Here is a 26044-nt window from a genome sequence, read left to right as displayed (position 1 = left end):
CTGAGTACCCAAACAAGCAACCATCATGTGAGTGAGAAGTTTAGCTGCAAACATTGCACACCTGGTGCAGAAAAGGTGGGAGATAATAGCCAAAGTGAAACCTACACAGAAACAAAACCAAAACAAAACAAAAAGGAAATTTAAAGCTTAGTCTAATAAAATGTGCTAGATAAGAACAACAATGCTGGATCTCTTTACGGTGCAGATCATTAAAAAACAAAACAAAAAAAGAAGCCCAAATCTTACAGAGACAATATGTTCACTTTGGTTCACACTGGGATCACTCTTGAATTTATTACTCAAGTACTAACATCTACTTAACTTTTTCATAGGTTTGGGAGCTAAAATAATTGCATAATGTAAACAAGTCATTTTTGCAAAGCTTTTTTTGAAATTTCTTCGTGATATGGATGATTGTTATAACAGTCAAACATAAAGCAATGCTAACTCTTCAGTGCTCGTATTACTGCATCCAAAAATGCCTTTAGAAACAAATAAATAAAAAATTGTCACCAGCTGGGTAGCATTGCTTTAGGAGATAGATATAACCTTCTAAATGCCAGTCTCCCACCTCATCTGTTTTCAGTGTAGAAATCTATTACAGCAGCATTCAGAAAGAATAACACCACTTTTCATTTCACTAATTCATTGTGAACATGAACAGAACAGAAATGGGAAGGGCCCCTCACCTACCAGTAAGCAGTTCTTTGAAGAAGGACCCTGGGAAAGCTGAGCCACTAAGGAAAACACTGCTAAAGCTCATGTAGAGTTAATTGTTTGTGCACTTCCACACCCCAGGAAGAGCAGGAATTTGGATACTTAAGGCAGATCTCTTATTCTATCTTGAAACAGATTAGTTGCTCAACTACAAGTTACTTGTAAGATATCAATGAAATAAATCATTGCAGAAATTATTTTTTCTAAACCTTTCAAAAATTAGCAAGTGATACTTATACGACTATATCCATAAGAAAACTTCAGAAATAATAATACTCTATTTTGCGCTGTGAGGTTATTTTTTCTTTTTTTCTTTTTTTCTTTTAAATTCTTCACATCTAGATGGAGATTTTAGAGAAATAAATAATATCCTTATAGCTCTTAAATCTGAAGCAATTTGTTAATCACTAGATTTAAACATATATAATCACATAAGAAAATACCCTCAAGCAGCCAAAGAAGCTGAAAGACATCGTAGTTATATTCAAGGCAAACCCTTAACCAGGCTAAACTATTCTAATTTTTAAAATACATTCTTATGACACATGACTACAATAAAAGACTAGTGCTGAACAAGGATCTGTAGGTCTTTATTGTTTCCAGTTCAGCAAAATATTTCTCTTAGCTTCAGCTTCTACAGTATATTGGCTTACTTTGTATTGTTTTTTCCTTCAGTTTCTATAGCATTTTGCATTCTATGGCATATCTGTCTCATCAATTTACTTTTTTTTTTTTTCTGTAAACCAGTAATTACATTTGTTTATCATAGTTTGTCTTTTTTTTTTTACTTTCAGTAACACAACCTAAGTTAGAAGCTTAACTGTATTTTAAAATCTGCTTATTTTTATCTGCTAAAAATTCTTCCATTATTGTCAAATAAAACAATCAATTTCTATGAAGGAGGTGAAAACCAGAGGGTTTTATTCGTTCTTTGTCTACTTTGTATGGCTGAGGTTTTAAAACAGTTAAGGATCCTAGCTTTAGTCCATTAGGGGAGTTTGCTGGGAGAGGATAAATAGGGGATTTATTTGCTTGCACTGTTTTTGTTACTCAGACAGTGACGATCTCGTATAGAAGTCATAAACCTCAGAAGGAGCAGACCCAGAACCCCATTTAAGTGCCTCAAGGTTAGACTAAGATTGCCTTTAGACTAAGAATCCCATTAGCATGTTTCTTTAGTGACCCTGTTACTCTTAGGTTCCTGCTTGCACAGTGCCTATGAACACAAAAAGAAAAATTTACTTTCATCTGGGATTGCCTGCAACGTAATAGTGAACTGACTGCAATGTGAAAGATGTAATTTCAATCTCCTTAAGAAGCCAAGCGGAGTTTAAAACTTACATCTCCTACTTCTTGCCTGACGTTCTGCAGCTTCTGCAAATGCTATCGTAGTTGTCAATGAAGTGAGTCATGATCCTCATAGGTTAAATCCTTGGGCTTCTCCCAAGATAGCAGGTAGCAGTTAGGCAGCAGAGTGTAATGGAATTCTACATGGGTGATGTGGAATCTATCTCCCTCAAGTTATCACTTCTGAGTGTAAATGGTCAAATATCTTTCTGGCTACATAGAGAAATGTCCAAAAGATCTGACAAAGAGGACAACTGAACTGCTGCTAGAGATGCAGGCGAATCTAGGATTTTAAGTTTCTTCCCCTTAAATGAATGACATATTTCTCTCTTGTACGGTTCAATAAAACATGATAAGGAAATATATTGTTTTGCTGGACATGTTTTTTTCAGTGGCAAAATTTGTCAGTGTGCAAATACCAGATCAGATGGTAACTTTAATATCATTAAGTTAATTAACACTCCTTTAATACCCCTCCAAATAAAAAATTTGTCATCAGTTACTAAATATGTCAAAAATCGATCAGTCTTACTGGCCATCAGTAAGAGAAAACTCTTAAATCAACTAACCCGAAATGCAGATGAATCCAGAAGAGAAAAAAGCCTCATTGTATGAAGACAAGTTATCTGTTTGGGCATAAACTGCATAAATGGACATGTGAGAACAAGAGCATTCCACATAGTCTGACGTGTCATCAACCACTTTGCAGAACCCGCTATCAGACAGCCAGCTGCAAAACAAAAGATTCACAAAGTTGGAAATGGACTTGTGTAATTTACATGGTAAGGAGGCTTGAAAATTGTTGTTGTATCTCTGAAATATCAAGCTTTCTAAACTATTGTATAGGTGTTTTGTATAATCATTCAGGTGAAGGTCTCAGAATAGCACATTTACATGAAATTAAAACACTATTTATCACCTTTTTTTTACTTTTATAATTAACAAAATTGTAAATCTATAATAATGAACATTTTTTTCACTAGAGAATTTTTGTGGCCATGTTTTTAAAACTTTTGCAAGCTTTACAGGTCTGTCACACTTTTCAAATAGCTTGTTACTTAATTTGCACAATACTTTACCCCATTATGAACACTTCATTTGATACTGTTATTTGTTGGTTTGAAACTAAAATTAATGTTTTATTTTCTTTCAGTATTGCTGAACTGATTTTGAAAAAGGATACTACAAGTGACATCTTAAGCCATTTCTAGTGGAAATCACGTCTGCTCTGTGATATAGTGTCTAGATAAAAGGAGAGCAGACAGGTAAATTCTGCTGCATCTCCTTTCTGAAGAGAAATAGTTTATATCAATGACAGACTGATATAATCCAGTCAGTCTAATGAAGTAATGTCTAAACCAACTAGATCTCAGCAGGATACAGAACATAGTTCTCTTCAAATTCATTTCTACTGTGTGAACAGGAAAGACAGGCTAATCAAATAATGGAGCATTGAAGAGTATACACAGAAAACTTTATTCCATGGTTTTAAATGGTATGAGTAGCAACAAGAATGGAAAATGATCAGCAGTTCACCATTTCTTCTAAAAACCAGGAGACATCAACTTAAGCTAGTAGGAACAATATTAAAAATAATCAAAAAAAAAAAAATGATGCCCTATAGAGTTCCTTGTCAAAAGATGTGCTGAAATTCGGGATGATGCAAGGAAAGACTAGATAAGTTTGTGGTAGACAAATCATTTGAGGTATGAAATACACAAAATCACATTCAGCTCATAGAGTCACTAGAGGGTATAGTATTAGGCGAACTACTATTCTGCTTGTTCTGATCTTACTCTTCCCTGGGCATTTACTTTTAGTCACTACTGGAGACGGGATACAGGTCCACATAAATCCCTATTCTGCCCCTTAACAGTTGGGGGTTTTTTGGTTCACTTACACAGTGTCTTTCATAGACCCAAAGAAAAGAGTGGCTATTAGCAAGTTAGGAACATTCTCAGCTGGTGACTTGAAGCAATACCAGAGATGCAGGTGTAATTCTTTACTTCTGTAAGAATGGACTTGAAGTGTTCTCTGATAACAATTGTGAAGAGCACAAAGTCATTAATATTAATGAAGTGATGCATTTCTGGGATTTATGGCCTTGTTTTGTTAGGCATTATCTAACACATCATTACATAATCTAAACAGTATTTTGGTGAAAAAAGTCAGGAGTAGAAGTCTGAGAAATGTCTGAGCTAGAACAACTAAGAATTTTATTATACAGAAAGTTTTATGTGCCGGTACAGAGGTCAGAAAAATCAAGGAAAAAAGACAAATAGTAAATGGATCAATTTTATACTTGGAAATTATCTAATCGGAGTTATCACAATTTAGGCAAATATACGTGTTCATGGTAGAAACTGGAAAACTAAACAGATTAACAGAATAACCTTTCAGCAGCTTGATTCCAGAGGAGACATAGAGACTTCTGTGGAACAATCCGACTTCCTGTAGCATAAATCCGATAAATTACTTCATTGTTATCTTTCAAAGGGTGTGAACTCCGACCCTTCAAACTCATAGAAAAAACCTGAAACAACACATACAACATAAATACAAATTTAATATTAAAATTCAACAATCAGTGCTGATTTCATTCAGACACACAGACAAAAATGTTCATGTTATTTTAAATACATTTAAGATGGTTTGAGCAATATCTAAATTAAACTAATTTCTTGAAAAAAAAAATTGCATTATCTTCAAACCTTGTTCTTCAAGGCAAGCTCTTTATCTCCAGTAAGGAACCACTGCTGACTGCTGTATTCTGTGAACTGTACAGATTCACAATTCTCTTCTTGAGGAGGCGATAATACAACAGAGACCTCTAGTAAATGTTCAGGTATTTGAATAGAATCCCCATCTTTTCCATCAAATCTGTGTCCATTGATTTGTTGAGGAAACCAGTTGTGAGCCATTATTGCAATGTACGGGCAGCTGTCAAGAATATTTTTACCTCTGTTGAAATGGAAAAGCAACAAGGCTGGTAAGTGGAACTGAGCTTCACTATTCTTCACAGAATGACTCTAAAATGTATTTGTAATTAATCCTTTATTCATCCATCATTTTTAGGCTTTATGACATTTAAATGACAGATAGTTTCAGTGTCTGTGAAAACAAAAAGAGGGGCTAAATTATTATGTATTTCAGCTTCTCCATTTCTGCTTTGGGTTTTGCTCACTATGATCTGCAATCAAAACCGCTCCATGATAAACTAGGTTATCATAATACTCATCTTTATAACTTGATGTAGAGATGAGTCTGCAAAAAGGAGAGGCATTTAAATGGATGACCTTGCTTTACCTCTTTTTCCCAACGGATGATGCAAAAAAACTTGGAATAAAGAATTTGAACTTTCAAGCTCTGGATATTGTTCAGGATAGTGTTGGTATTTATGCCATTTACTGTCTTTTGGCTGACATGGGCCTCATACCCCCTACAGCTTAGGAAACGGCAAGAAAAATTACATCCCCAAAAGACATTGAGATAGAAATCTAAACTATGCTGATTTTCTGAGGGGAAAAAAGTTGTTTATTTTTTTTCCTAAATTCAACTATCAGTTGTTTAATTGATTTACACTGGGAGAAACCCACTGTTTAAAACCATCTGTCTCATAATTATGAGTGTCATCTCTTTCTGCAGTCACCTATTTCCCCTGCCCATTAGCCTGACCACAGGATATTATGCACTTGCAGACAAAACCAGAAATTTGAACTTCATGTAAAAACTACAAGTAGCTTTAAAAAAATTTTAAATAATGTTCAAGTGAGCAAAACCAAGCACACAGAAATTACAAAATGCCAGTAGAAAATTTGCATTACTTACTCTCATTTAAGTCTTAGAACATAGGTCTCCATCATACAACTACATATTATTTTCTTAGCAAGATTAATGAATACTTTTCCAGGCAATATTTGAGCTAAAGGTGAGTCAATACATCCCAGATCTCCTGACTCCTACTCCCACAGCTATCCTGTATCTGTGTACCAACTATTTGTGACACCATCTCATAGTGCCAATAAAGTACTTTGTAAGATTGTGACAGAGTGCAACACATCTTCATATATGCAACATACTAGATGACAGACAGCCCCTTTTCTAAAAATGTCATTTCAATTTTCACTATTTGGTAAGTTGTCATGTATTTCCAAAACATATAACGAATTCAAGTTTACTAACCTTTCTCCTGGTGATCCACACATTATCCCAGTTGAAAGGGAAAAAGCAAACTTCTCTGTTGCCTCAGCAAGCAGGCTATATCCTCGTGTGTCCTCGCGTTTCGGGCTAGCCAGAGCACAGAGTATCTCATAGAAAAGACTTCTACTTTTATCAGTGAGTAACTGTTTTTCACCTACATCTGTAACCTAATGAAAGGAGAAGAAATCAAGCAATATGTTATGCACAGAAATCTGCTTATAACATTTCCTCATGTTGAACGGTTTAGTAAGACCTCTATTTTCGCTCCAACCTTCATTCTGAAAGTTCAGAATATTTTTTCCACCTTCCGATCACTGCTGCCAAGGCGTGAGACATAGTCTATGTCAAAACTGCATAAAGATATGTTTATCAACATGGATTTGACTATTAAAGAAACTATGTGGCATTTTTCATTCTTTTGCAAATCAAAGATTATTGAGTCCTGAGAATTTCTGACATTACTTTCTCTCTTTTCTGTGTCAAAATGGCAACTATCAAAAATGAACTGTTGTTCATGAATATTGTTATACTGCTTTGTGTTTAGGTATTTAAACATTTTCCAGCTCCTGTGCATTATTCCACAAGTTCAGGAGAGCCAGAAAGCCATAAAACTACTCGTAGGGTTTTCACAGAACTTAGTGCAATGCTGAAGTGCTCAGCTACCCTGCCAACCTGATTCTCAAAGCTATTGCAGGAAAAAACACAAGCTACATGCCTGGTTAATAGCACAGCAGAGTCCAGCTGGCCCTGGTAGGATTTGCTTGTGTGCTGACTGCAGTCAGCTGTGAAGATATGAGCAAACCTGGGGCCTCACTGTCTTGTGCCAGGGTTAAAACCAGCAAAGATGTGGCCTGAGCATCCAGAAACCATAACAAGGTCTATGGAAATACAGCACCAAAGGGAAAATTTTGCATAGCAGAAAATCTTGAGCTATAGGTACGTATGCAAAACTAATACTGGTTGCTCTTTTCAACCTATTTGATTTTTGATTTCCTGCCACCATCCTAACTAGTGGCAGAGGAACTTCTTCCTTGACTGTAGGACCTCACAATTTCTATTTTTACCTTTGCAGCCTGTGCCTCTGAGTTACTGCTGTGTATGTTAACCTTGATGTCATCACAGGTCAACGTGTTGTTATACTCTTATTAAGGTAATTGATCGTTCAAGAAAGATCAGGAAAGGTTTACCTTATTTATTATAAGCATTACAGCAGTAAGCTGCTCTTCTGTAGTTTCTGTAGCCACTTTGACATTCAGATTCTGGAGGACTCTGTGTAAAATGGTGTCATCAAGAGGCTGATGCAGTTGATCAATCAGCCCCCAAACTGGCAAGGAGTCCAAATCTGAGACAATGGTGACATTAGCAATACCATACACGTCATCCACTCTGGCACCGCCTGTGGGATTAGAAAGTACAACCTGGAAACGTTTAGGAAATGGGTTTAAAGATCCTGTTTTTGGAGTCAAGGTCACATCCAGAAATGTATTTCTCTGTCCAGGTTCAAAAGTCAATAAACCTTCAGATCTGGCAAAATCTTGTCCTGCCACAGCTGGAGATATGAAGGTCCGACCAACAGGTTCAGCTTTTTGTAGCTCCTTAAAACAAACCAAAAGAGTTTTAGGTAACTTCATGATAGAACTGTTCAAAACCAGCTGCTGTAGAACACACATACTTTAAAAGGGTAAAATTGAAATGTGTAAAAAAGAAGTCCTCTTTCAAAATGCACTGAAGAACGATATAACAATTACATTAAATGAAATATCTTCCTGAAATAGTAATCTGTCACTTGCAGTTAGTAACAACCTACAGAAAGAATTAATTATACTGTCAATAGTAAACAGGATCCCTCTCTTTCTTTTCCAGAACAAAAATCACAAATTTTTTCTGACTGAATAGAAATTACAGAAACGTTCACACATCCATAAGATGAATTCTGGAGCAGTTGATGTTAAGTTTATATCTGCAGCATGAAGTCCGTCAGTTCAGGGTACAGACAGGCACTACAGATACATAAAAACTAAACAAAAGCAAAGTAAAGGTTTTGGAAATCTGTGCTCAAACTAATATCAGTTCATGATATTTTCAGTCCCAGTATATGTATTTAAAAGAACAATCCATTTAGGTCCAAAGGCAAAGCAAACGCTATAGAATACATATGCAAGGCAGACAGATGAACTTATCTAGGAATGCTATATGGCCTCATTTCCTTGTGAAGTAACACTATTTTTACCTTCCATGAGGTTTGCAGATACTGTTTCATTCTTCAAATTCTTGCTCTTTTTGTTAGTTGCCATAACCTTGATATTACATCTGGTAATATAATAAACTTTCCTTAAGTGGAAACTAACATTCTGGGCTATTATTCAAATGTATGATTTTTCAAGAGTATCTCTTCATTTAATTAGTACATATTGTATACTGACTCTAGAGTAAAGGTCTCCAACTGTAAAAAACAAGGATTTTTATTTGTGAAATACTGGACTCCTTTTGAAAACATTTAGCTGTAATTATTAAAGTTTACTTATGGAATAAATCAGACATTTTTTGAGTTCATAGGAGAACTTGGTAAATCAATGCAGTGTGTATCTGTTCAAAATTGCTCTAGAACATGATTACATCATCTGTGCAAATTCCAGTGAGAAGTTTCCTTTTGTTTATCCCTTCCAACTGAGAATTAGGACACAGAGAAATAAGTGGTAATGAAAGCACTAGCGACAAGAACAATGTTTATGAAACATTTGTAGGAATGAGACAAATATCTGTTTCCAGTTAGCACCTCATGCTTCCTGTCTGTCTCTTATTTTACAGGTACCAATAGTACCAATACTTTGGTACTTGGCCATGGACCCTCAAAACATAAAATGTCCAAAGAAGGATTGTTATATGAAAAATATAAATGGATAAGGAATTGCCCCCTATATTTTAGCTGAAATATACACTGGACAGTAGCAATTTCTTCTCCATTTAACAGCTAAATTATAATGAACTCTTGGCTGGAAAGAATGTAGAAATTTGTTATCACACAATCTAATTAAAACACTGGCCAGCTACTGTATAATAAATGCATGGAAACACCAGGTAAACCTATGCAGTTAAAACAGGTATGTATGCAATATATCAATAGAATACAACACCTTTTATTACAAAGAGTGAGTACACTGGTCACACAACACTTCGTTACAATAACCCTCCCCCGAAACAATGCTTTTAGGCATAAAATCCCACATGTTCAAAGTAGATCAGGCTAAGCAGTATTCCAATGCGATGGCAAACTTGGAGGAACCCATTTTGCAGCCTGTGCCCTGATGTTGGATTCACAACTATAAGGAAGTGGAAGGAATCATGGTTTTGCAGCTGTGTTACTTCTGCTAAAGGAGAATCTTCAGCATCCGTTAATAATAATGAGGTACTCATTTAGAGATAAAAGGGTCAACAGTTAGAAGAGTCTGGTGTCAGAGATGTAAATATAACAGAAATGAATGGGGATGATAAAGTTGACTTTGGCACATGAGGTTTTCAATTGGAAGAACAATTTTCAAGTTTAGTACTTCAAGAAAATGGAATGAAATTTGTTAAAAGTTCTCTCTCGCTTTTCCTAAGTGTGCTCTGTGTATTAATAAATTCGTGACCTAACACAGCAACTGTGTTGGTATTTGAATCTTGTAGTCATACCCATCATGATAAAAACTGAATTTCAGAGAAAGAAGCCTTGAAAACTAGAGTCCCATAAGAACCTTAGAACCAAAAAAAAGAAATGTATTTAATGCCTTACTGACCATAGTCTTTGATGCTATTGGAAGGTACTACGACCAAAAGCATCCTTGACAATGCAATGAGAACAAGTTCTTTTTGCTAATGGAAAATCAAAGAAACTAGACCATATAGGCCCAGCAAATGTTTGACTGTTTCCTGAAAAAATGCTAATTACAGTCACATTTACATTAGAGAATGAACAATGATTTAATGTTAAAAATAATGATAAATTTAAGTTAAATAATAAAAATAATAATAAAAGTCTTACCTGCATGCTGTAGCTAACCATTGTGGTTACTGATGTACTAGAATCTCTAAGCACTTGCAGACTGATTAAAGTTGTCCTCTTATGAGCCACAGCAAAACGAGATCCCACAGCAAAATATACTAAACCATGAGGAGCATCACTTTCAAGGACTGTTATAAAAGCAAATCTGGCACTGCTGTTCAATGCAGCTCCTGTGCTTACACCATACAGCTCAACAAAAAAATATGTTTCAAATTCAGGTACCTGTAAATGAGGGATGATTTTCATATCATTATAAGACCTACTAATTACTTTCACTTTTTAAAAATAGATATATTATTTTGTACACACAATGGGTTACTTGTACTAACACTTATCACAAGCATGCTTCCTGAAACGTGCAATAAGTACAATGAAGTATATCCTAAAAATAATATTACAACAGACACCACTGTCATGTACAATAATGAAATGTCAGGTTTTCACATTGAACCTATTGCTATAAAGTAGCTATGTATTTTCGTGTATTGTGGCTGTAAATTTGCCATAATACATGACAGTAAACTCTCCAAGAGCTCCACATTCCAGATTATGGATTTACATAGATGTACATCTTGTGAAGAATTTGCTTTTTCATTTTCTTTTTGCCTTACAAAAAGGCATGTACACACCTACTCACCTGAGGAAACACTGCACAGAGATACGCAGTTTTGAAACCACAATTAATTAACTTGACTGTATTCAAGTACTGAATTCTGGTAAAGTTCTGAAAAATATTTTACATACAGCCTTACTGTTTAAATACTATGCATGTTTTTACAAGCAGATCTCAGTAGACTTGAACACTTAACTGAATTTATTGAAAATCCCAAAGTTTAGAGATACTATCTTACAGACTTTTGTAAGGCTTAAGATATAGAAAAATCTGTCAGTGTGGAAATACAGGCTATTGAGTTTTAGTGTTCATATGTCAAAGAATTAGCCTAGTCAATACTACATTCGTAATGCTGTTTATTGAAACTAACGTAGCAGTATTAAATTATGACACTCTGCTCCATGTTTGATTTTGTACCTACAATACAATCATAACATGTTTAGAAATAGACATGTCATCACTAAGATTCAAGAAATCATTGCAAATATGTTATTTGTACCTATTACATGCACTCATGAAGCAGTGAACTTGCAAAAAACCCCTAGTTCTTTACAAGACAATAGTGTTACAAAAAAATTATGATCATCGAAGACAATTCTTTTGTTAGTAAATATAGCTTTTTGTTTCAGCTCTGGATTTTTGGAAATTCTACTTTAATTCTAGGAGAGCAGGATTCAGCTCTTAGCTAACGAAGTCAGTACAGCTGACTAAGTAAAAACCTGCAAAAGCTAGAATGTCATGCATATGCCATAAAAAAATGTAAAATATTTATTGAATGCATTTATTACTTCATCATTTTGTAATGTATTTGTTACTAATTCATAAGCTATCTGATGGAAGAAGAACTGGAAGAAGAATTAGGAAATATTTGGGGTTTAAATACCATATATTTTTAATTGAGTTGCTGTTAAGTAATTCTTTAAATGGAATGATCTTGACTAATTGATGACTGGCACAAATTTACTGGAATGCCATAGGGACCTTTAGCCTTCCATTAGCACCTGTTAGAGCAGCACACGCTTGTGCTTCATGTGGTACAACTGCATGTCGCTGCAGCTGCTGCACTGCTGTCATTAAATAATGATATCACTCCTTTGCCCTAAACAGGTTCAAAATCCCAGCTTACTCAGTGAGGCAGGCTGTGCCCCATTCATGTATATATTTTATTCATTGGCTCTGAAGATGAAGAAGGAAAATGGCCCTCTTACTGAACTAAGAGAATACACCCTATTCCCTAGTGGGAAATCACTATTTCCCACATCCTACATCCTGTGTTATTTTCTAGAATGTAGTCAGAAAAACTGTGGAAACCTTCCCATCTTGTCCTTTTCCATTCCCCAGACCTCAGCTTTGTCACTAGCCTGGCTGTTAGGATAATTCCTTGGAAAGTTTCAAACTCTTCACTAGGAAAAAATGGCAAACATTAATCATTCCTTTCTTAAGGGACTGCTCTAACCACTAGATGTTCACACAAAAATTTTTTTTTGCCTTCTCTTTTCAATAAAAATGACTGAATGCTGCTGCACTTTGTGTTAATTCAATGATGTATGCATTCCTGAGTGCCAGCTGGGCCTCTTAAGGGTCTTAGGCTTAGGCATACTCAACCAACAAATGCCAAATGGGTTTAGTGGATGATGGCTGCTAAACTGAACTTCGCCACTCACACACTGGATGTGCACACTGACAGACTTTTAGACACTCAGAGATACTGACGCAGCTTTATGACTGAGTAGTTTTCACAGATCATTGTGCTACATTTAGGCATGTAAAATTATGTACAAGTTGCAATATAAGTTTTTTGTTGGATGAGATGCTATTACTTACAGGATATGCTTTCCATAAACCACTCTAAGAAGTGCTTTGATAGATGAAAAATCTACTGTGTGAAGGATAAGAGTCCAGTATATGAATACGCATCTCACTGAAGTAACTCCATTCTTTTTTTCTTATTGTTCTATAAAAATCTGAGCTCTGCAATTTACTCTTCAAACTAAATATTCATCTCCTTCCCAAATTTTTACCAGTCACAATGGAGGTACTACAAGCCTGTAAATAAACATTATGTTTCCAGAGGAACCAAGCAGATATCAAGTTACCATCTTCAAACTGCTTATCGGTTCCTCTGGATCAGAGAGATTTTTTCATCTTGATAAATTGCAATTCAACGTCATAGTGCTGTACAAAAACAAGCAATAATTACTTACATTATCAGGTTTTATTTCAATGGAGATGTTGCACATTGTTTGACCTGCCATGCAGGTAGTGGCTCCCAGCACAGATACAAGTTCATTCTCCAAGTTCATGCCATCCTTCAGAAGGACAACAGCTGTTTTATTAAAGGTCACACGCCAAAAGATCTTCACATCTTCAAAAGCCCTATAAGCAAATCAAAAGAGTATATATGTACTGAGAGCACTGCTGCTTTAGGAAACACAAACCACAGAGGTATCACACGTTTCATCTTATTATTCAAAACTTACCACTGGGGAAAATTGCTTTAAGATGAAAAATTCTCTCTTTTTATTTAAATTCCTTCCCCTAAAATCTGTTCAGATCATCAAAAACTAACACAGGAAGAAAATAAAGCATTTAGGGCACCTAGATTCTTGTCATTTTTTATTTCAGAAAACATGAGATCAGATGAATATGAGACATTGGTGCTTGGAAGACAAGTATGTGCCCAAGTACTTTCCTTAATACTACAGTATCCATTTGCCTGGAAAGCCAGGCAGAATTTATCTTTCCTGTAAGTTTAAGGAACTTAGAGTACTTGAGCATATTTGCTTAAAGTACACATAAATATGCAACATACATACATGTTAATTAAAAAAACCCCAGTATCTGTGTGAATGAAGACATAAGCATAGTACTGACACTTAAGTAACTACTTGCTCATTTTAGTATTCATACCTACTTATATTACACTTGATAAGCATTTGAGTTACACCTTTAGCACTGCAAATATTTTATCTTTAGCAAAACTTTCACATTTGCTGCCTTATGGTATAAGTTGGAAAATATTTTGTTTTTTCGTTTCTGCTTTATACCAGTACAGTGACAGACCTAATCACATTCACAACTTAAAAGTGCACTTGCCAAATTCTGGGAAGTTATTAAAGGAGTTGAAAGGCAAAGTTTTATTATAAAACTCTATGATAAACAGTAACAGCAGCTTCTGTGATTCAACACAGCATATTACAGAGTGTGGGGAATGCACTTTGATTAGCTGTTGCCTGCACCTGTTTGGTTGCCTTGAGACGATCAGCATCACCTCTCTGTTTTCTGAGTCTTCATCAAGTACAAGACCACTTTGTACTTCTGGAATGAATCCCAAAATGCCATTCTGGAGATCACTTCCTATATAGGAACCAGTCCATGAAAGTAATTAGTAAGAAAGTTAAGCTGAGACTAAATTATAATTTCCATATGGATAACTGCTAAAAAAAAAATAAAAAACTAGGTATCAAATCCATGCTGTAACGAACCATTTGGTGATGCCTCAAGAAAATTTCTTTTAATATTTCTGTTCTTAATTTACACTCCATACTTATCTAGAACTTCAAATGTAGTCATTTCCAAATTTTATATTAACCAGCAGAATAAGAAATTTTGAAAGTAAATTCCTTATGTGAATCCTGGCACCATCTATGCACATAAGCTTGTATTTTCAGCAGCATTCAGCAAACTGACTGAATTCTGTGTCCCTTGACTTCAAGAGACCAGATGTTACAGTAGTCCAGAACGGTGTCAAAACCCTTGCTTATAATGCCCTTATGAGATATCACTTGAGCTATATTATTTTATGTTCACCATAACCTAAAACATATTCTTTCTAAACAGAAATTGGCCTCAGTGTGCCCCTACGTGGACAGCATTGCCATAGTAGGTTATGGGATAAAGATGGGCTTCTGAGGACATGACTTTAGCTTGCTTATTCATCCGGCCTATAACGTTGTTGAACCTATTCATCTTCCCAAATTATTACAAAAACTTTTCTCCTGCATCTTTAATTCAGTGTATGGAACTAAGGAGCTGCGAAATACTGCATTGTTCTCACGGGAATGTAAATAACTTCAGCAAAACAGCAGTGAAGGGAAAAAAAACAGAGTTAATGAGGGGAAACTAATGTCTTCACAGTGTCCCATTAAATCTTGCTTCTAAAGGATTTCTCCTTACAGGTAATCATGACTTTACTCTGCAACTGAAAAAGCAATCTAATTCTGACCCAGTGTTTATCAAATGTCAATATATATACTGAAGATTAACAGAAATGGCATGTTTGCTTATGCACATGCACAAATATTTAACCTGTGGTATCTTTCTATCTATACACTTAAATACAGATACATGCTTTCACCCTTCTCCTTAATGTAAATTGTCTCTTGATCTTACTTTATGTACTTATTGTACTCAGAGTGTAATTCTAGAGCAGGTATACCACTTCCGTGGGATTCAATACAAGTTCAAATTCTAGCCAGTGCCTATGCACATACTTCTTTGCTTAACTTGCACATCCAGGCAACTGGTTATTTGCACAGTGAATTCTAGAGACAGTGCACATGAAGGGAAGATATGTTTTATACGCTCTGTACTTGCATATGGTCTTGGTTGCTGCATACACTCATCCAACAGCACAGTTTAACTCTGGTTCTCAAAATCGACCTTGTTTTGTTAAGACTATCTAAACACACAAAACTTCCAGTAAATGTTGGATCTTACATATAACTTTCTTGATTAGCCTAAACTGTTGCATTCCCAACTTGTTTCTAAAACTTAATCTATATTGCGGTTAAACTTGTTTTATATTCAAATGCTAAGTTTGATAGATATCTAAAAGCTAAGGGAAATTGGAGATTTGACATCACTTTCTCACAGTAGCATGCAGTGACTGAAAGAAAAATTTTTCCCTTGTGTCTATGTAAGCCGATTCCTATCCTCCATCTGCAGAAGCAGAGGATGACTACACTGCAGATATGAACTGCATAGTATCAAAGAACAAAAACGGAAACTGGTTTTTTATACTTTGTACAAACTCCATACAATGCAAAAGTGACAAAATGACAAAGAAAAACAAAAAAGCCTGCAACGCTATTACATCTGCAAGAAAAACACTCAGGCTTGGCCTTTTCCCTTTATGAAGTAAAACAGGTCAAGAACAGCAATAAGCAGCATCTACAAATGTATTTTAAGCTATGTTGCTAAGGCATGCATGGGGAGCTTCGTGCATTAGATGCTTCCTCTAATCTGGAAAACTCGAGATTTGGGAATAGAATACCTTGCTTATTATCAAATAGAATTCCAGTCTTTACATGAATATTTCCATGAGAACATACAGTTATTTACTGTTATTTAATTCAGATGTATTTACTAATTTTCTGGCGGAAAAAATAATACCTGCAATAATTACTGTTGCAAAAGCAGCAAATCCATATTCATCCTTTCCTTCCACAATCTGAGCTCCATATTCAGGATTTGAGAGGAAAACATAAAACAATTCCTGTCCTTCAGGCTCATCATCATCAAAAATTTCTATGGACACCTTGCTCTCTCTTTGTCCATCCAGCAAAGTCAGAGAGATTGACTGTTCCTCAAAATCTTCTCCCTCCATTGCCCATGTGAAGTTTGATTTTCCATAGAGATTTCCAAAAACATATGAATCTACTCCACTCTGTGCACCCACTCCCCCAAAGGTTTTAACAGTTACTTCAATATCCCCAGTAAAACCCTTGGTCCTTCTGATATGAAGTATCACTGTGTTGGGGGTACTGTTGTTTGCATCTTCTTCAACATAAATAAACTCTGGCCCCAAACTCAGCATTCCATGAAGAATATCATTAGCCAGGATATTAACTGTTGCAACACTGAAAGCTGTATTCAAACGTGGACTCCATGCAGGATTCACAGGTTGAACATCCAAAATTTCCACAGCAGTCAGATTTACAAAAAAATATTCCTCCATTTCAGACACACTGTCATCAATTATTGATATTTCTATCACAGCACTTGTCTGAAAACGTAGAAACATAAGCTCTCCGTTGTAGATGGGTATAAAGTCCTCTAGTGGTTTGGCACTTTCTGGAATGGTCTGATATGTCAGTTTAGTGAGATTACTTTGAAAACCAAACAATCTTTGGACATATAGTGTGACTGTCTGAACATCTTCTTCAACTGAAACGTATCTTGAGTTAAGAGCAAATTGAAAGATCCCCATTGGCTCAATTTCAGCTATTGTAAACCCTGATCTGAAACAGAAAACAGATCAAAGCTGAGAGAGCAAATATGAAGTATGAAAAGTAAAACATCCAAGCAGAATGATTTCCAGTGAACAATCAATGATGGCTGTAAGAAAGTGGATTTAAAAAATGTGTAACAGTAGAGGGTAGAAATAGCAACGACACAAAGCAAGATGTAAAGAGGTTCCCTGAAAAAATGTTTTTGCAATGATTGGATCAAACAGCCCTCCACGGGCTTAACGCATCCTGAGACAGCACAGGATACAGAGTAAAGGATTAAAAAAATAAGGTCTTCCTGAGAAAATGGAGAGGCAAAGGAAATTATGATGTCTTTCTATTGTGGACACAATGCAGGGAGATACATTACAATACAGCCACTCCAAGTAATACCAGTTTTAACTATTGAACAAACTTCCTGTACCAAGGGAAAACAGTGGAGTAGATAGATGCTAGCAGATCTACAGTTTTTGTCAGGAAGCTAGAGAAGGAAGGGAAGGGTTTTTTAAAACTTATAGTGGAGCTTTGAAATACTAACTGCCCCCTTACAACATTAGTCACAGTAATTTTTTCCAGATCTAAGCCCTATTATCAATATAAATTTAAGCTCTACTTTGTTCATATTAAATATAGCCCCTTCTTATTAGAAAATCAGCATAGAGAGTACTACTCTTTGCTAAACCTTGGGTCTTACAATTAACTCTAGAACTGACTCATTATTCTGTGCCAGAGGTTACCAAAGGCACTACAATTACAGTGAGTGATTTTGGTTAACAAACTAGACCCTTTCCCACTAAGGGAGCCAAAAACTCTCCAGTGTAATTGTCAGCTTTACCTCTTGTGGGATGTAGCCTTAAGTTTTCTAGGAAAGGTCATTCTCGTATACTCAAGGTATTTGACTCACACGGTAAATAGGTGCTATGAGGACACCAGTCCACAGGACAGACAAGCCTAGGAGAAGGGGTCAGTCTCAGGAGTTTAGCCATCCAGTTCAATCCTTACTTCCTTCACATTTGCCAGTATAATCGTGATATGGTGAAGCCAATACCTTTCTCCATACGCAGTGTTATTCTGCGTCCATTCTTTTTATACCACTTTTAGCTAGCAATGAACAAGGAAGAATGAAAAGAAAATAGCTTGAAGAGTAGATAACAACTTACCTGAGATGGAAAACTACATTAAATGTAATGGTTTCGGTTTTAATAATAAAAAGGGGGAGTTATATAAATTAGGTGTTTTCAGAGCATTTCTTGTTTCATCTTATTTATTTTAAATAATGTTTGCTATCTAAGACCTTCTAAATACGGATTTTTAGGGACACTAATGAAAACTGTTAAGAGCTGCTTTCATTCTTCAGCTTCCTGGCTAAAACTGTCAATCTTGCTTCTTCATTTTCTTAACTGTCTCCATCATTCTAGACACACTCTAGGCACCTTGGATCCCAGTGATATGAAATTGACTGGAATTGGAGAAAAGCCTCAGTTCTGATCAGGTCAGATCTGCAGTACTGACAATTGTTTCCATCTGAGACAAGACATACAAATTTATCAAAGAAGGTACTACAACTTGATAGCTACCTATACTATAATAGGAATTTGTATAAGGTGTATGCCTGTACACAGATCATACTTCTTACAGCATCTGTGCAACTCAGAAGTGTAAGTAATGTCCTTACCTCAGGCGAGCCCCACCAGACACATTGCTGTGCACTGCTGTTAAAGTGATGGCAAATGACTCATGTTTATTTAGGCTTGGAGTAGCCTGAAATGGAATTACTTTACTTTGCTCACCAGAGGAAAATACAACAGTACCTGAAAGAAAAGAGAGGGCACAAATCAAAATCACTAAATAGGAATCCTCTTTTTGTCTGAGAACATGCTGAGATAGGGACTTTAATCACAATTCCACTCTATTTAGGAAAAAGAAATCTGCATGGTAAGGGTCTTTCCTATATAAAGCCGTCCTTCAGGGGCACAGCATTGTGTCTACCTCCCAGACACTCCCAAGTATCTATGAAGCTTGGTTCTTTTTTTGCTTATAAAATAAACATAATCCTTACAGATAAAAATCAGACCATACAATTTCATTCTAATGACTTATCATTAATAGAAGAATAATGTAGAGGTACAAATAACTAAAAGGTGGTATCATCACTTATGCCATTTTCGTATCTGTTTCCTCAGACAAGTACTTACCAAATGGAGGAGTAATATTGCCTGGCTGAGCAAAGTCAGTGATTAGGTCTGGTGGGTATCCTGAAATCCAGCTAACTATTACAGAGCCGTAAACTCCTTTTCTGGTTATGACAGCCTGGCCAGTCCCTGCTACAATGTCTGTAAGACGTAAAACCACAGATTCAAAGCCAACCTGTGGAAACATAGTAGATTTTATTAAACAAAGTTGAATAAAAATGGTCAATAACATATGTGAAAGTGTACTATATTTTATAAAACAGGCATTTTACAATAACTATGCATGCATATAGATAGATGCGTGTGTGTATATATATACATATTTCCTTCACAACTCTTTCAATACTTCTACATCTTGGATTTCTCAGAATTAGATCTCAGGAAAAAGGAAACAGTATGACTGACATTTCAGTACTAAAAAGACTGAATATAGCATTCTGTGTCTGTTGTTTAAAAGGAAAACAAACTAACTTGCTCTTAATGCTCACAGGCAATATCTGTGGTATTATGTATATACACGTAGGTCTAAAATAAATCATTAATCATGTATCCAGTGAAAAGCAAGTAAGTTGTTGCCACATGACATTGCTCACAAAATTATTCTTGCTAGTATGATCTACTTTTTCTTTGAGTTGCAAATGGGGCTGAAACGATAATTCCCACATTCTAAAAGCAATGATAAATGGATACATGGTAGTAAACAATGTTTACAGAAAGGTTATTTGAATTAAGTTCAATTACAAATTAAAAGACAGAACAGTGCTTCAAGACAACTAAAATTGTTAAATAAGAACTTCAACAAAATTTAAGAGATAAAAACTCATCATGCTGATGTCTTTGCCTGACACACAAAAAGGGAACTGTAGCACATATACCATACTAGAACAGGCAAATTCTTTTTCCTTGCTCTCATACAAAGCAGACAAATGGAAAATTTCCCACTCAATGATTAGCCAAATATACTGTCAACTGCATTAAACCCCAGCATGACCTCCATCTATTTTTGCATATAATACTGCATACATGCTGTTATCTACTCTGGGGCTGCTATACTTAAAGGGATAACATTGCCTAGAATTAGTTATTTTCCTTTAAGTCTCAGAGCTCCCATTTCATGTAAACAAAAGTACAATTTAACCATAATATTTACACTATTTACATTTTATAGACCAAGAGACATTTTCAAACTGTATTAACACATTTCTATAAGAATTTGTGTCACAGAAAAGATAATATACAGTACAAGTAATAACTGGAAAAGTCTTGTCAGTCATTAGATTGGCTGCAATGATGAAAAATTTAAGGAGACAATTCTTATAGCAGCTATCTTTCGTAATTAAGTGTACCTTCCTTCTGTGGTAGAAATGTTACACAGCAGCCAGTCTACTGACCTGTGAATTGGCAGCTTCCTCAGGAATAAGCAGAACAGTCGATTTTGCTTTTCCTAATATTTTAGGCACATCCTTGGCACTTCCTCTAACCAGGCTTACATTAGTCAGTTCCACAGTAAAATTCAAGCCCAGTAAAATAAATGCCTTTGAGAAAAAGAATTTAATTTAAAAGGTAGAAATTTAATTCCACTAAAAATTATATCCATCAGTTCAAAGAATTAAATAGCAGAACAATGCAGATTTTGTTTTACTTGCATACAAAAACCAGTGCTTTCAAGACAAATGTGTTGTTGATTATGTTTCTCAAAAGAAACAGAGCTAAAACATCAATATTATGAACGTGATTTACCAGCAGTTTGCTGAAACGTGAGTTTGTAGAGCAACTATTGCCATTTTAATAAATTGTATCTAACACAGTGGGCCTCAGCTTGATCTTAATTCTTAGGATTAAAAAGATGTAAGACAGATGTAAAAGGATGTAAGTGTGGATGTAAGACTGTGATAATAATAACAAACAAACAGGGAACGCAGAGAACTGCAGGAAAATTTATCTGCTGCTTCATGAGTCAGCACTGACAGATCACTATTTACAATCCAAAACAGAAACCTGAGAAAATATTTGCACACATATAATAAAATATTGAACTGATAGTAACACAAAGCAATGATGGAAGGAAACACTGAATATTTGAATACATGTATAGCAGCAATTTTACAAGTATTATCTGAAAATGTAATATTTGAACTCAGTTGTATTCCATAAATAGGAAATTCATAATATTAAAACTCTCTTTTCTGCTTCTTCACAGTGGAGACTATTGAGAGTTTAGTACCTTATTCCAGCACATTTGTATTGTGATGAACACAAATGGAAACAACAGATATTATAGGAGCTAAGAGGATAATACAGACCTGGTTGCTTATTGGCACCCTTTTCACTCCAAAGCTGGCACCATCTTTTACTATGAGGTATCCCACCTCATTCTCAGGTTCAATTAGCACTTCTTCATGAAGAGACATGATATGGTACTCAAGGATCACTTCTCCAAATGCCCCAGCATGCCGAGTTACATTAATCTGAACATACCGATCCAGATTTCTCTCTACGAATACTGACTGCTGATCAGCATACAGGGCAAACACTCCGTAAGGATCATCATTTGCAAATACATTGAACTTTGAAGTTCTTTTCTCTTGGTCTAAATCTGCTCCTCCTTCTACTGAAATCAGCTGCACCACATAGTTTTCATCCAGTTCTGGAACATCATCAGGTAACAGGTAGATAATTATCTCAGCTGTCCTCTGCTGGTCAGCAATGACAACAGATCCCTCTGTCCCAAGAAAGTCACCTGTGATGTCAGATTCACTATGTATTTCCCAGTAAACCTGAAACGAGTTTAGAAAATGTACAAAACAAAAGAAAGTGAAATTACCCACAGAGTCAGAAACTTTTGTATTCAGGATTCAGTATAGATAGGATATGGAACAGATGGGTTTCAAGTGAGAAAAATAAAAATTGATTTAGGTATGCATAGAAAGAAGTACAGAATATCTTACAAAATAGTGTGTTATTCCTCTAAAGTACTATGAATGTAAAGATTTCCTTTGTATATCTTCAGAAGATTTATGTAAAACTATACAGAATCTCTGAAAATTTTTTTGCTATTTCTATTTTCACACCAACATTTCCTTGCTGTTTTTCCTGTTTCCAAGATTCCTCACATCAGAAAGGGGTGAAGAGTTCTCATTAAACACAGCAGATGCTTTTATTAATTGAGTTTTTAAAAAAATTAAATGAGTACCTGTTAATATGCTTATTTCTGAAAATCTTTAGGTAAAAAACAATTATGTGACTGATGGTTCAAAAAAGTCTCATTCTTACCTTTAAAAAAGGCTGGGAAAAAAGTAAATTGTGATGATCTCAAAGAAAGCTCACTAAGAAAGTATAGTCTCTTCTGTTCTCCCATCAAAAGCACAGGGGGACAGGGAGACAGAAAGTGAGAGAAGCATTGCAGTACTGGTTTTCTTTTTTCTCCCTGACCAGGGGAGACTGAATCTGACTTTCCAAACTGCAAGCAGTAGGGCTGAGCCCTTGCTAAATTTAGTTTAAAATGCAACATTTCAAAAGTGAAGTTGAGAAACAAGCAATTGAAAGGCACAGAGTAAGGTATTCCTCCATACATTGATACTGAGGATGATTTCAGATTATACTGTTTAGTAGGAAAAGAGTGAGAATACCGTTATGTCTCCCAGAGTGCCTTGAATCCGTCTGACAAACAGTGTAATGCTTTGTGGTCCTTCCACTGCTGAGGGTTCTGTGTAGTTATTCTCAGTTAATGATTCAGGAGCAAACTGTACAATTCCATTGGGATCACCAAACTTCTGTATCTGTAAACAAACAAACAAAAATTCAGAAATGTAGAGCAAGTTGTATTCTTCTACAAACCATTAAGATTTTCATTGCTAGATCCTACAGGGCGTGTATCTATTAGCTCTTCCTACTGAGTTTTCTCCGCTTAAGAAGATTCAAGAGCGCATTAGTAGTTCGATGAGAGACTGAGAGAATAACAAAAAAAGCCAGCAGATAGGACCATCAAGTTATGAGAAAGGAGTGATATCAAGTCCATGCATGCTCACACACAAACATGCACATGCACATAAATCAAGAGTGTTATATGAAATCTATGGGTAACTTGCTCTTTTGAGAGAAAATCCTACAGTGATACATAAAGAAGTTTAAGCACAATCTAAATTGAACAGGAGTCAAAATGATATTAAGAGACAGCAGAGAAAGTATGAATGTCCCCTTTTCAGTTTTCCATCCCCCTGTCCAATGAAGAAAAGGACAGAGGTTTATTTCAAATGTTGTATCTGACTATTTCGATGTTAAAGCAGAAAACACTCAGGCACCTTGGGCTAGTGTACAGAAATTCTTCTAACACTATCAGTTTGCAAACTCAGCCCTCTGGCATAGAGCTCATCCAGATCCACCTGAGTGAATCACTGGCTGCAACAAGAGCTCATAGTGAACTGACTTACAATGGAGTTGTAACATCAGTGCATATTGAGAAGCCAATTCATTGGCATGCAGGGTGAAACATTCCAGTCCAAGGAATAAACCTGGGTCCCTGAAGGAGAAACTGAGGAGTCTGTGGAAATAGGAGCTAATTCCATCAACATTCAACAGACCAGAAAAAAAATCCCATCTCTAGGAAAGATTTATTTTTTTGTGGGCTTCTTATAACAGCCTTATAAATATTTCCTTAGCTGCAGTATCTCAAGAGCAATAATTTGTCTTTGACACCTCCCTCTGCCTTCCCCCACAATTCTTTGCATTTTTCTTGCTCTGCAATAGTCAGATTCTCTCCCTTCTTATATATCTGATAGCTGAAGGAGAAGAAAAGGGCAGGAAGGGATGAACATCAAATCGACATTTAGAAATGAGGACCCAATCCATGCTCTCTCTAAAGAGAATCACAGAAATCTGAAAATAAAAGGGCCAGGTCAGGGCTTATGTATCAATTTTTACTGATAGATTCTTTGCCTTTTTTTTAAGAAGTGAAGTTGTAACAATATGCCTAAGTAGTACCAGGGACAAAAAAGTCAAATGAGAAACTATGCAATCATTATGATTAATTTTTAAAAGCTTTGCAGGATAAATACCAATATCAACAGAGATCTGAGAAAGAAAAGCAACAATGACTTACTATTAGTGTAATGCTGTTTGCTTTAGGATCTATTTCTGTTTCACCTTTCATAAGACTCAGTCTAATAATGAAGATCTCCTCAACTTCAACTTCTTCATGAGGATAGATTTGTAGATTAATAGTTCTCAGACCTCCTTCTCCTTCTCCAAAATAGAATGATCCATTCACAGGGTCACCAATGTCACTATTCAGGGGAGGTAAAATCTCTTCTGAATTGGGTCCCAAGATGTCCCAATTAATCTGTGGAAAACACCAGTTTCAGATTTAGAGTGGTGATACATTATAATAGTCTCCTAGGGGGAGAAATGACAGAGTAGCACAAGTGACATAAAAATTCTTGTATCTGGTAACCAGCTATGTTTAAATCTTCACTGTTAATACAGAATACAAAATATTCATAATGAATTTGATGTAGGAAGTTATATAATCCTTTGGAAAAATAAACATGACAAATTACAAATGGAAATTTTGAAGTGTTAGTTAGCCACAATGCCAGTTTATTAAATTTTAGATATTAGTTACAGAAAAGAAGAGAAACTGAGATTTCTTTAGCACATAACAGGAAAGAAAAAGGCCAGTTTCTGTTTCTCTCCCTTTTATAATTAGTTTTGCTCCCCAAATGAGTATTCATGATCAAAACCATTCCCTGTGAAATGTGATATCAAGACTGAAAATGACAAATATTTTCTGCAATGAAAGTTTTTAATCTTTCAAATTATGATTCATACTTCTTCAGTCTGATTAAAGATAGAATATTTTCAAAATTTCCCACATATTAGATTGCTTTTGAGGAGGTCATGTTCAGCACTTCAAAATTATTATTTTCGCCATTCAATTGTTTTCCAGTTTTCTCCAACGACACCTAGAGAAAGTCAAAGAAGACTAAGGCAACTTTTAGGAGAAGACCAGCTAACGGCCTTTAATGCCAATTTTTCCGTCATTTGCCAAGACTGTGAAAGTCCTATCTTGGTTCATATTTGTACCTTCACTTTGTCAGTGGCCTGTTTAGAGAAAAAAAAAAAAAATCTACAAAACTCCTAGTAAATAATTTACTGAAAAAAATCTGACCAGCTTTAGGAAGTAATTCAACTGAAATAAATTAAATTAGTGTTGGTGCATGAAATTAACCATATTTTCAATGGTATCAGGAATTAGTCCAAAACAAAGTAAAAAAGACCATAATAAAAGAAAGCAAGCAGGAGGAGAAAGAGAAGATTAAAAGGGTGATAACATTTTCTGTTATACTGCAACTATATGCAATTAACGTTTAATAAAAATCTGCAATTATCCTACTAGAAATCAGCCACAAAGAAGCTCTTGAAGGAAAACGCAGATTTTTGACCTAGTCACTGGAAAGTATCCAGTCTTTGACAGCCAGGGCCCACCTGTGTTTCCCCTAAAAATCTTCCAGCCCTTTCCAGCACCAGGGATACTGCCGTGGGTGTATCAGGGTTGGGAAGAATAATTCGACTTTGATTGAGAAATCGGACGATGCCCTGGGGGGAGTCACTTTTAGCAATAGTGACCTGGCTCACTAGGTGGAGCCCAAGGACTGCTCCACCAGTGGCTCCTGTCAGCTGGATCTCAAATTGCTCTGCAAATTCA

At 35.7% G+C, this 26044-nt stretch overlaps 1 protein-coding gene across 1 annotated transcript; it reads right to left on the bottom strand.

Moving 5' to 3' along the window:
• On the bottom strand, nucleotides 1-26044 carry LOC104159377 (G-protein coupled receptor 98-like; the record flags this gene model as incomplete). The annotated part of the gene is made up of 17 exons (XM_009697269.1): nucleotides 1-101; nucleotides 2634-2794; nucleotides 4458-4597; nucleotides 4776-5025; nucleotides 6247-6431; nucleotides 7452-7859; nucleotides 10286-10528; nucleotides 13124-13295; nucleotides 14159-14276; nucleotides 16314-17161; nucleotides 18825-18960; nucleotides 19345-19516; nucleotides 20733-20876; nucleotides 21645-22118; nucleotides 22971-23120; nucleotides 24440-24679; nucleotides 25825-26044. Coding segments are annotated over 17 exons (4162 nt in total), but the record flags the coding sequence as incomplete, so codon positions are not given.

This window comes from Cariama cristata, unplaced genomic scaffold (assembly GCF_000690535.1).
Source record: "Cariama cristata isolate BGI_N322 unplaced genomic scaffold, ASM69053v1 scaffold4413, whole genome shotgun sequence".
Lineage (NCBI taxonomy): Eukaryota > Metazoa > Chordata > Aves > Cariamiformes > Cariamidae > Cariama > Cariama cristata.
The sequence above is the reverse complement of the archived record's forward strand: the minus strand, read 5'-3'. Positions and strand labels throughout refer to the sequence as shown.